Below are 12,742 nucleotides of genomic sequence, written 5' to 3' on the forward strand. Positions count from 1 at the left end.
ATTATCCTTTTATGTATTACTTTTATGTACTGTTGACTTGTTTGAAGCGCATGGCTGATTGAGGATTGCGACTAAAACTGAAAAGAATATCTCAGACACAGAGAACCTTACCAAAATCTGCAAACACTGATTGTCCAACAACCTTCACACCTGCGGGTTGCGGGTCGGGGTGTTTAGGTTTGGAAAAATTTCCATCCTGTCAGGGATAAACATATTTTGAAAAGAAAAAAATATATTAATCCAACCAAGCTAACAACGATGAAAAGCTACAACCCATGTAAAAATACTACAACTTGGTATTTTCAAAAGTCAATATCTGAGTCTCAAGTGAAAGGTTTAAGAACCTTTTGCTATTAACATCTCCTATGTAGGAGAGTTGTGCCTTTTTAAAAATTTGGAATTAACAATTGCATCCAGGCAGCTACATCTTAAAGGCTCTTAAGCTCTGTACAAATGCAAGTTGGGTGATCATGAAATCTGAAAACTGAACACAACCACTGCTTCTAAGACCGAAGACTCAAATATCAGCCTTGGTGTTTTGGTCTCTTTGTTGTTGAGGCGTAAGTAATCATGCCTCTTTCAAAGTTCCTCTGAGTCTCCAACGGATTTCAGTGTTCTAGTTAGATGGCTGAAACACACACACAAGCATGAACCCAATCACACAATTTTTCCAATGGAGCAGCATTTCCTTCTGGGCAAGAGCAGACAAAGATCTTCACAAATTCCACCCCCCACCCCGCAGTGCAGATCCACACGTTACTCCCTATGATGTCTCTGAAGAGCCACCAGCCTCCAAAAACAAAATTTCAAGGGGCTCAGTGGGCTGCATCAGGAGGACGATGTGGGCAAGGTCTCACCCCCTCCAAATTCATGGACACCCATCATTATGCTAGATCAAAGAGTGCCAAAGCAGTTTTTCTGGGCCCTTCCCTCTCGTCAGCAGTCCCTTAAGACCGACAAAAAGCCAACGCTGAAGGATCCTCATGGACAAAATGCCATGCAACACTGGAGCTGCAGAGAGGAGGAATTGGGCAAAATTGTCCCCACCTCCTTCTGCTGGTGGGAAAAGCTTGGTGGAACGAGCCTTCCATTCAAGCAAGAGGAAGGAGGAGCGACTCTTCCCGATTTCCCCTTCCGTAGTGCAGCTCTCTGTGTTCAAGCCCCCCTTAACCACCAGCATCAGCTTTTTGGGGATCGCAGGAAGCTGCCTTTCAAGCCACTACCGTATGATCTGCTGTAGTCAGAAAAAGGGTCTCCCAGGTAGATTTGCTAGAAGAATGATAAAGGGTTTGGTGGGGGGGGGGGACACATGCCACTAGTAGAAGGAGGAAACGTCGACGAGGCTACTTGGGACTAGGTAATTTACCTTGCTTACTCTTTTGCCCAAAGAGTGCCCCATTTGTAACAGACTGAATAGACTGTTCCTAACTATAATCAGTGATATGTGGCTTAAAGGAAGATGTTTCTTTTTGGATAGGCAGGAAGGGGGCATTACTTGAAACAGGCAGGGCTTTTTTTCAGCAGGAACGCGGAGGAACGGAGTTCCGGCACCTCTTGAAAATGGTCACATGGCCAGTGGCCCCGCCCCCTGATCTCCAGACAAAGGGAAGCTTAGCTTTCCCTCCACACGGAAGGCAATCTAAACTCCCCTCTGTGTGGAGATCAGGGGGTGGGGCCACTGGCCATGTGACCATTTTTGCTGAGGGCAATTTAAACTATAATAAACTCTCCCCTTGTTCCAGCCGACCCAAAGTGACATCATTGTGCGGTCCTGAGTTCCATCACTGAGCTCCACCACCTCTTTTCCCAGAAAAAAAGCCCTGGAAACAGGTAAGTAGGGCTAAGATGGCTGCAACTTGCTGCGGGGCAAAGCTTTTGACCCCTCGCCACGCCCAGTCAAACCTCCTGTTGAATTAGCAATCAGTACATTACGTGTTGCAAGAGAACTCAGTAGAATTCAGATGGAAAAGCTCTTGAACAAGCTACGGCCCTGGGAAAAGCCCATTCATTTCGGCAAGGCCTTGATTTTCCTTGTGAGCTGCACCCACCGCGTCTCAAAATCAGCTTCCGTTTTGAACACAAAAGGTTCATTGTGTGAACAACCCATGGTTATAAAACGATTGTTTGAGTGGCTTTGACAACACTCTGGAGTTTTAAACTCCAGACTCCCATTAATGCAGAGTGTGTTTTCATGTACTTTCCGGTCCTGTGGAAATCACTGGAACTGAGAAAACGCAATTGTCTCTTCTAAATACTGTTGAACTCCTGAAGTGCCTCAAGTTCACCCCGACGCAAGCTTATTTTCATTTTTCAAAAGCCACTCCAAGTATTAGTGCTGAGTTCAGAGAGAGATAACAGTATTCCTACTTGATAAAAGCCACTCATTTATTTATTTGATTAATATCTTGCTTTCCCACTGTGAGGTCCCCAAAACAATTTGCATCTTAAAATACAATTTTAAAGGTCCCTCCTCGGACACCTTTATCCTTACTACGGGACATGGACCTGCTGGATGTGTGAAATGCCACCTCCAGAAATGGCTCCCAATGGGTACCAAAAATGGATCACAGCTCCTTCAAAATGCTATTCAAATCTCCAGGTTGTTTTTCAACAGTGAAACAGTAAAGAGTCCAGTAGCACCTTGTAAGACTAACCAACTTTACTGTAGCATCAGCTTTCGAGAACCACAGCTCTCTTCGTCAGATACAAGACAAAGATGCATGATGAGAACTGTGGTTCTTGAAGGCTTATGCTATAGTAAAGGTTAAAGGTGCTACCGGACTCTTTACCATTTTGCTACTACAGACTAACATGGCTAACTCCTCTGGATCTTTTTCAATCTTTTTCAGTGGGCTTCATCTACTAGACCAACTGCTTCTTGGACAGTGGGATTCCTTTTGACATTTTATTCCCTCCGTGATCAGCCACAACACAAATTAGATCAGTTTTGTGGTTTGGCTACTTGCTGTAGGCAAATGACAGTTTCAAGCCTTCTTCCTCACTTCGCAGCATGCCAAGTTGCGCTGAGATACCTCCTTGGGAATTAAGCAGCTCGTATAAGAAGGGGAACTGTACGGGAGGAAAAACCTGAAGAATCCTATCACTGTCTCTTTCCATTTCTCCAATGAATCTTTTCCAGCCATGTTTAGACAGCAGAGAAGCCTGACAGCAGTTTGGAAAAGAGCGCACTCCACTGATATGCTCTTTCTTCATAAGCCATCCTGCCGACACATTAAATGACAGTAACTTCACACAACAGATGACACCGCTACAGGAATCCTGTTAACGTACACATTAGGGCAGACTGATTGGTTTAATTGGCAGCCAAGCTAAAATCCTGCAGAGGAAGGGATGCTGAGTAAAACATTACCTCCGAGCAATATTAAAAAGTTCACGGTGCAAAGCTGCAGCTATGTTTTCCATAATTCCAGCTTTTTGCTCTTAAAAAGTCAGTGGGACCAAATGACCTTTTGCATTTAACAGGCCCGAAGGTACGCGTACTTTTTCTGTCCCAAAACATTTTGCACCGTTTGCTCTCCTTACCTGATTTACCCATGTTTCGAACTGAACTCTGTTCGAGGATTCTGTCGTAAGAAACAAATCTGTAAAGACACATAAGGGACAGAAGTCAAACAAAGAATATATCATAATGACGCTTCATAATTAATTCAGCCTAGGTACATTATCCCTCAATCAAAGGACATATATATGTTAGCTAGACTATACCACAGTATCCAACTGCAACCAACCAAGGTTTCTGGGATGGCTGTCTCTGTTTCCACCACCTGTAATTCAGAGTTATGCTACCTCTGAGAAGCGGAGATTCTGTTTAGCTATCCTGCTGGCTGAGTCATTGACCATGCATATCTCTAAACCCTTTCTTAAAGCCACCGGAGGTCTAGTTTACAAATAGTAAAAAATCAAGTCTATGAGATCTGAACACATTGGAAAAGTGGGCCGATTTAAAAAGATGCAGTTTAACATGGATAAGTGCCAGGTTCTCCACCTGGGTAACAAAAATGCAAAGCATGCATACTGGATGTGGGCAACACTTCTGGGTAACAGTGTACATAACAGTGGGTAACTTCTGGGTAACAGTGTATGTGAACAAGATCTTGGGATATGGGTGGATAGGAAGCTAAATATGAGCAGTCAGTGTGATGCAGCAGAAAACAAGGTGAACACAGTCTTAGGATGTATTAACAAAGGCATAACATCCAAAGCACAGGATGTCATTATCCCACTATATACCACGTTGGTCAGGCCCCACCGGGAGTATTGTGTGCAGTTCTGGAGGCCTCATTTCAAAAAGGATGTGGACAAATTGGAACAGGTGCAGAGGAGAGCAACTAGGATGATCAGGGGCCTGGAGACCGAGCCCTACAAGGAAAGACTGAGGGACCTGGGAATGTTCAATCTGGAGAAGAGCACCCTGAGAGGAGACATGATTACTCTCTTTAAGTACTTAAAAGGCTGTTATTTAGAGGAGGGAAGGGAGCTGTTCCTGTTGGCAGCAGAGGATAGGACTCGAAACAATGGGTTTAAATTACAGGAGGGAAGGTACCGGCTGGACATTAGGAAAAACTTCATATTAAGAGTAGTTCAGCAGTGGAATCGGCTGCCAAGGGATGTGGTAGGTTCCTCCTCATTGGCAGTCTACAAGGAGCAGCTGGGCAAATACTTGTCGGGGATCCTTTAGGCTGTTTCCTGCATTGGGCAGGAGATTGGACTAGACAATCTATAAGACCCCTTCCAACTCATTCTATGATTCTATGACCGTGGCTATGTATCCTCCATGACTCTGTCTAATCCCCTTTTAAAATTGTCTATGTCTGTGGTCATCACTACATTCTCTGGCAGCAAATTCCACATTTTAATCAATTGTCAAGTAAAGAAATATTTCCTTTTGTCCATCCATAATCTACTACCCATCAACATCATTGGATGTTCCCACCCAATTCAGCTGGCCTCCTGGTTGCAATATGAAACACAGCTAGGATTGCCAGCCTTCAGGTAGAGATCTCCTATAATTACAACTGATCTCCAAGCCACAGAGATCAGTTCCCCTGGAGATAATGGATGCCTTGGAAGGTGGCATTGTAGCCTACTGAGCTCTCTCCCCTCCCCAAATTCCACCCTCTCCAGGCTCTACCCCCCAAATCTCCTGGAATTTCCCAATCAGGAGCTGGCAACCCTAAGCACAGCTCATTCTGGGGTTTGTCTCTGTTTCCAGGGACCAGTTACAGTAGCTTCTTTTTGCAAGAATTGTTTTTGGGGGATTTTCTTTTGCAGTATGCTTTTGACTCCCATACTAAGTGGCTATTTCTTGCACACTGTATGACCCATTCGAACTTCAAGAGACAACCTTATCAATTTTGTTTCCTTCTACTAAAATACCCTTTGGAAAAACAGAGAAGGTGACAAACTGGTTAGCCAACGTCCCCAAATGAATGAAACAAGGTGCAGTCTAACATTACCTTTCCAGAAGCTTTACTTACTATGTTAGCATAATGACCACATTACAGCAATTTTACTCAGTAGACCTCAGTGAGAAGTCCCTTCCGAGTGATAATTACCCTCATCTACATTTTAATGCTGCCTTAATCTCAACACACTTTCAACTGGAAGAGTTTGAGCTAGTGGATAAAATCCTGGCACTGAGTTAAAATAGCTGGGTTTCTAAAAACGCATTTTACATAAGGTCAGAAGAACACACTGGCAACGCTACGCTCTAAGATTGAATCCAAAATTGTGAGAATAATGGCAATGCTTGAATAGAGAAGTGACTCAATAAGGAAAAACGGATTGAAGCTGACGCAGCCCCCGAAGGCATGCTTCTGCTGAATCAAACTTCCTAATCCAGTGCTAAAGGAACAAGACACCCTTGGGAAGATCACAAGCAAAGCTGGATGGAGATAGCTGTCCCTTGTTTGCGGTGCCATCTGGTATGAGAGCTCCACTGCCTCTGAATATAGCAATTGGATTTTGCTGTCATGCCGTCGGATCCTACCATTTCCTTCTACTTTTATTCCAGGGCAAGACACCTTTTGTTGACCCATCCATGGAAGGTTTTATTCTGCTGTTTCCAAAAATAAAATCAAATAAAAATCCAAGAACCACTTGGAGAACAGTTCCATAATAGCCACCATGCTTAGTTTATGTTGGAGAGGGAGTGTGGTTCAGTTGAATGGACTCTGCTTTGCATTCAGAAGGTCCTGAGTTCAATTCCTGACATCTCCAGATAAAAAGACCAGGCAGCAGACGATGTGAAAGATCTCCACCCGAGACCCTGGAGAGCCACTGCCAGTCTGAGCAGAAAATACTTGATGGGCCTGATTCAGAATAAGGCGGCTTCGTGTGCGTTCATGTCAATAGCCGTATTATGTGATTTGATGACACGATCGAACAGCTGGTAAAATTAGCGCAGTCAATTGCCAGCTTATTAAGAGGGTAGTACTAGAACGAGAAGGATTGGTTCCAAAGAACTGCTAGTGTTGTTCTGCAAATTTATTTTATTTATTTATTTTATGTCATTTATAGTCTGCCTTTCTCAAGGCGGATTACGTAGTATGAGATTAGTACAATCAATATCAAGTACATTTCAATACAGTATCAAGGACATTTCCAGAAACAATACCATAAGGTAAACAGATACAAGTTTAAAAGACATCCCCCCTCTCCTCCCCCCCCCCTCTATATTTGGCCAGTTTCCTTCTGCCCTCCATGCATCTGACGAAGAGAACGTGGTTCTCGAAAGCTTATGCTACAATAAAATTGGTTAGTCTTAAAGGTGCTACTGGACTCTTTTTGATTTTGCTACTACAAACACGGCTAACTCCTCTGAAATTATTAGCAAGAATCCAATACAGGGTAGAAAAAATACTGAAGCAGAATATAATCAATTCTAGGATTGACATCAGACAACATGGAGAACTGGTGGTACATAGGAGTACATATTTAAAGCAATAGATAATATGTAAGGCAATGTAGTGATGAAGTCTAAGGTCCCGAACTCATTAGCGAAGCATCTCTGCAAGCCACTGTACAAGAGTCCACAGAGAGATATAAGAGGTAGATTTTATACCAGTTGTTGAGTTGGATCCAGATTAAATTTTCCAGCGGCAGAATGGAACTTTCCTGTCCCTCTGCCTCCAGCTGCAGCCTACAGATCTCCCCGAAATGTTGCTCCTGGGGGATAGGACTCACTCAGGAATGGCAGAAGGGGCAAATCATGGGTCTGAAGTTGAAATTGGGAGAGATTATATTTCCCTTTCCAGCAGTGGGAAATTCAGTCCGGATCCAAACTGTCACGGCTTACAGAAGGTCATGTGCAAATGGAAAAGCATGGTAGTCTTCAGGTTAATCTTCCGAGCTGCATCCTCGCGTGAGGTGTCAACCAGCTCTCCCTGTAGCAAAGATACCTGTATTCTGAAATTGTGCCTGAATTGTCTTTGCTTTTCTAGATGTGGGAAAGAATCAGCCCTTTTACACTAGCTCCCCTTCCCTAGCTCTCAGGCAGACGGACCAATGGACTGACCAAAAATCAGCATAACGGTGAAAACCAGAAGAGCTTGGCCCTATACCGTTTGTTTTAAAGACAGTGTATAGAAAACTAAGTGATAGGACCAGAATAATAATAAGTCTCTCCAAAACAAACCAATTTAAAAAACAGACAACAATACAGTGGCTATGTGTCACCCAGCTTAGCACAATAAAACAAAACATGTGTTTGTTCAGTGTGTGGGAGGAATAAACATGAGGATTTAGATATAAAAAAAAGTGAGTCAAACTTCCAAAGAACAAAAGCAAAGATGATAATTTAAATGTTGGAAAGGTTTACTAAGTTAACAAAAATGTAGCGGTGCCTGTAAAAAAGACATGTGTTTCATTGACTGCAGTGCACTTTGTTTTCAAGAAAAGACTGCTCAGGTTTGTATTGTTACCTGGAAAACGGATGGATTTTTAGAACAGACAGCCTGACAATTGCAATGTGCCTCACAAAAACCGCCGAAAGCTTACAGCAAAACATGACGGACAGAAGCCTAAGTACATAGCAGTCTTGATTGCAGGAGACAACCGTTTTGAATTTCAGACTGGTCTCAGGTCCGAAGTAGGGGTGTGCAGCAACAACAACAACAACAACAACAACAACAACAACAACAACAACAACAACAACAACAACAACAACAACAACAACAAATTCAGTAAACTTTTTTTAAAACCAAAACTGAGAAAAAATTCAGAATTCTCTGAATACTGAATTGATTCTCCAATTTGGTTCAGCTGTTTCTGAAAAAATTAGTAACATTCAGTCATTATTCCTTACGGGGAAATCACTCGGGGGGGGGGGGAGGGGTGTCTTCAGAGGACAAATTACCAAATTAATTCAGTAAAAAATTGGAATACCTCTTTTTTGATTTGGAATACTTGGATTTCACCAAATCAACCAAAATTCAATATTTTAATCTGAATTCCAAACCAAACTACACACCCCTGGTCTAAAGGACAGAGATGAGAAACAATGAGAGTAGACAAAGACAAAATATTTTATTGTTGTAGCTGTGGGGCCATAACATCCTAACCCCGTAGCACAGTACATTTCAGTACAAGTTAGACAGTCCATCATAACAAAATACAATAAAATTTAAAATATCTGTACAAATAAATAATACAATAAATACAATAAAACCCTGAAATAAAATAAACTAAAAGTCTTGTAGGGGCAACTGGGATTAGTTTCTTCTTTATGTTTGTTGATAGAACAATGACAGTAACCAGGGCTTTTTTTCAGCAGGAATGCAGTGGAACGGAGTTCCGGAACCGCTTGAAAATGGTCACATGGTCGGTGGCCCCGCCCCCTGATCTCCAGACAGAGGGAAGTTTAGATTGCCCTCCGCGCTGCTCAGCGGCACGGAGGGCAATCTCAACTCCCCTCTGTCTGGAGATCAGGGGGCGGGGCCACTGACCATGTGACCATTTTCTCCAAGGACAACCCACTGAGTTCCGCCACCTCTTTTCCCAGAAAAAAAGCCCTGACAGTAACACACAGCCTGAATACACAGTATTAAGTAGAAGCCACCAGCAGTCCTCACACTCCTCTGCATGGAGTGATTCCGCACACGTTAGATAATGCACTTCCAATCCTCTTTATAGATAATTTGGAACTGATTTTTTTGTGTGCGGAACAAAAAATCCACCTCAAACAATTAACAAAGTGCATTGAAAGTGCATTATCCAATGTGTGCAGAATCAGCCATGGTGAAAAAGGCTCCTTATCAACCTTACAGGGCTGGCCGTAAGAATGACGACCAGTTCAACTTACTATGCAAAGTGCTAACAAAGGATGGCAGTGAGACTAACTCTTCTATCAAGCCTTTTCCCTATCATCTCATGCACACATTTATTCAATTTCCACCTGCCTTAGTCTACTGTTAACAAATTCAACCCAATGCTTGAGGCTTGCTTATACAAAGATACATCCAATACAAAAAGTACAATATCGGGATATCTGGTTATAGTTTACTCCCATTTCCAAGCACCACCACAGAGTGCTTGTAAGAGTCAGAAGATGGTTTGGTCAGAAGTGTTTCTGGCTAGGATCCCAAACAGTAGGCCACTGCGTTGGGCTCATTTCTCCCCACAGATAGCCAGGGCTCATTTCGAGGGGGAACGCTCAGGAACGCAGTTCCGGCAGCTCCCCAAAGAGGTCACATGTCAGGTGGCCCTGCCCACCTGACTCTCGGACATTTTGGATTGGGGCTGAAACGGCCCAGATCAGGCCTCTGATGGGTGGTGGATCACTCTCCCACTCAGCAGCGGCCTGATCCTGACCATTTTGGGCCCAATTTCGTCCCTGAATGGCCAGGATTGGGTTCAAAACAGCCAGGATAGGTGATGTCAGGGGGTGTGGCATATGCAAATCAGTTATGCTATTCACACACTTCCAGTGATGGCAAGCAGCATGGCATATGCTAATGAGTTATGCTAATGAGCTCCTCCAGCTCTTTTTCTACGAAATGACCCCTGCAGATAGCAGACCGTTCCCTCTTCTTATGCCGCCCAGAAACCTAAGCACTTCTGCATAATTGATTTAAAAATGCAACAGGAGCCATGCTTTATCTCCTGCTGTTGTTTTTAGTTATTTATGCCCTTTTATGATTGTAGTAAAACACCACGAAATAAAATTCTTACATTATGGGAGTTTTAAATTATTTTTATAAGCCACTAGAAGAATCTTATTGGCTAGAGAAAGGGATATAAATCTTAGAAAGTGTGTGTGTGTGGTGGGGGGGGGGATTGAAGCTTTCATAAGGGAAAGAGGTTCGAGGGGGAACAAGCATTATAAAATTACGTTAGATATACGAATGCAAACTTTTCACCGAAATAATCTCTGAATGCTGGGCATTCAAGATTCTTGCATTCAGAAGACAAGGATAATATTAGTGCATATAGAAAGAATGCAAAAAAAAAAGCATTATCATAGCAATCATTTTGATTATGTCTTCTTTAGAGAAACCTGAAATTTAATTATACTGCGATTTGAAAACATTGTTTTCTGATCTTTGAAATGTTAAATAGGATTCTATAAGCTATATTAAAATTGTAGAATGTTCATTCCATGCTAAACACCGTTCACATATAATAATCTGTATTTTGAATATGCTGCTTTCAGTTACAACAACATTTAAACAACTGAAAGGGAGGGAATTGTTGGAAATAATTATTTGGCAATTCGATTCTCTGTTCCCAGGTTCCCAAGTGTAATTGTTGTAATCGTTTGCAAGAAACACTTACTTGGAAAATAGTTTGCAATCTGTCTCCATCTGATGCAAATACTTCACATCAAAAACAAACCATGGAAGCCTGCTGTGTGTCGAGAATAATTCTTTTTTTTTAAAAAAAATTTTTATTGGTGAGTTTAAATTTCCAATTTAATACATACATTCCCCTTATATCTCATTTATTCTAATCCCCACCCTTTCCCTCCCCCCTCCCTATTGACTTCCAACAGCTTTCCAACCCTTACCCCCTCTTATTAGTTAGCTCTATTTCACTTGTATTTTTCTACAACACATATATCATAATATCTCTTACTCTAAGCATATTCTAATTCTTTTATACATATACTCTATCAAATATACTATCAATATAGTATTTTTTGTATGCTATACCATACAATATAGCATAGCATACATTATAATATAACATAACAAAACAGCCCAATATAGTATACTGTATGATGTACTAACACCACACACCATAGTACGTTGTATATAATATATATTATACATCCTCTAATATATCCGTTTTACTCTGAGAATAATTCTTAAAGTGTTTACAAAAAAGTTCGTCTTAATCTTTTAAACTTTTTATTGGGTTCTTACGGTATGTATGTACCTTCCCCCCTTCAGTCTTGCTCTGGGCTCGAATAGCACTCATTTCCCTTTCCACCCTGCATGCTGAACGGCAAACCACTTTTCACAGTGGACCCAGTTCAAAGTGCTGTTTCTTCACCTACATCAGGGACCAGCCTATCTGAAGGAGCACCTTCTCCAACACTCCTGCCTTCAGAAGTTAGGTGCGATTTTCTCTGTTGTTGCACCCCAGCTACAGAACTAGGGTTGCAAGCCTCCAGGAAGTGGCTGGAGATCTCCCGGAATTACAACTGATCTCCAGGCCACAGAGATCAGTTCACCTGGTGAGCACTATGGAATTGTACCATGCTGAGGTCCTTTCCCTCCCCAAACCCTGTCTTCTCCAGGCTTCACCCCCCAAATCCCCAGGGATTTCCCAACTTGGACCTGGCAACCCTGAACAGAACGCTCTCCCCGGTGATCACTTCACTTTGCTAAATGGCTAGTAAAAGCAGCTTTGCTTGCTCAAACATTCGTGCACATGCTCGTTATGTGCATTATCTTATCTTAATTACTTTGCTTTTTATTTTTGCCTTGTGTTCAATCTCTCGTCCACTGGATTAAAAGGTGGGGCACACACTTTTTTATGGAATCAATACGATCCCCTTTCAAAAGCAACTTGGTATGGGGAGGTTATTGTGGGGGCGAGGGATGTCGAAGATCCAACTGAGCATGCCCAAGACATGCCTCTTTGGTTTTTTATTTACTATCAACAATCCTGTAAGTTACAGCCGTTTGCAGATGGGAACATGGGGCTGAGAGACAATTCATGGTTAGGCCTTAACTACACTGTGATTTCATGGCTGTGCTGGAATGGAAGTCAGTGTGGTCAGCTGCAGGGATTAAGAGCAGAGATGGGCATGATCGGAATCACGATGTGAAAACCCCCCCGATAATGGCGTTTGCGCCATCGTGACTCAGCTAATCGGTTCCGTCCACGGTGACCGATCCAGCATTCGGGGGGGGGGGCTTGATCGGGGGGGGCATCGTCATCTAATCGGAGAGCCAGACACTCAGGCGCCAATAATCTATTCCCCTAGCAACGGAGCCAGGGGAATGCCTGAGCTGTGTTTGCCCTCCTTCTGTCACCCTAGAAAACCGAATGGAAGCCCAGCTTTCCTTGATTAGCAGGCTTCCTTCCAACCATGGAGCAGCAACCCAGGGGAGGGAGGGAGAAGGGGGTGTTCTGAAACCATGGGCACAAAGGTTTTTTGCTTTTAAAAAAAACGGGGCTTTGTAGGAGGATGGGTGTTTTTCTGTCTGTCACTCTCTGTTTTTAACCTGCTTTTAAAACATTGTATTTTGTGGGAAAACCTCATTCACGGTTC

The 12,742-nt window shown here is 42.7% G+C and overlaps 1 protein-coding gene across 1 annotated transcript in view; it reads right to left on the bottom strand.

Moving 5' to 3' along the window:
- ITFG1 (integrin alpha FG-GAP repeat containing 1) overlaps positions 1-12,742 on the bottom strand; it is a 136,092-nt gene that overhangs the window by 97,108 nt on the left and 26,242 nt on the right. Inside the window, exons 7-8 of the mRNA XM_055000558.1 lie at positions 3,544-3,602; positions 112-196 (exon numbers count right to left, since the gene is read on the bottom strand). Coding sequence (XP_054856533.1) covers positions 112-196; positions 3,544-3,602 — 144 coding nt within the window. The remainder of the gene's footprint in view (positions 1-111; positions 197-3,543; positions 3,603-12,742) is intronic.

The sequence above is a fragment of the Eublepharis macularius genome, chromosome 16 (assembly GCF_028583425.1).
Source record: "Eublepharis macularius isolate TG4126 chromosome 16, MPM_Emac_v1.0, whole genome shotgun sequence".
NCBI lineage: Eukaryota > Metazoa > Chordata > Lepidosauria > Squamata > Eublepharidae > Eublepharis > Eublepharis macularius.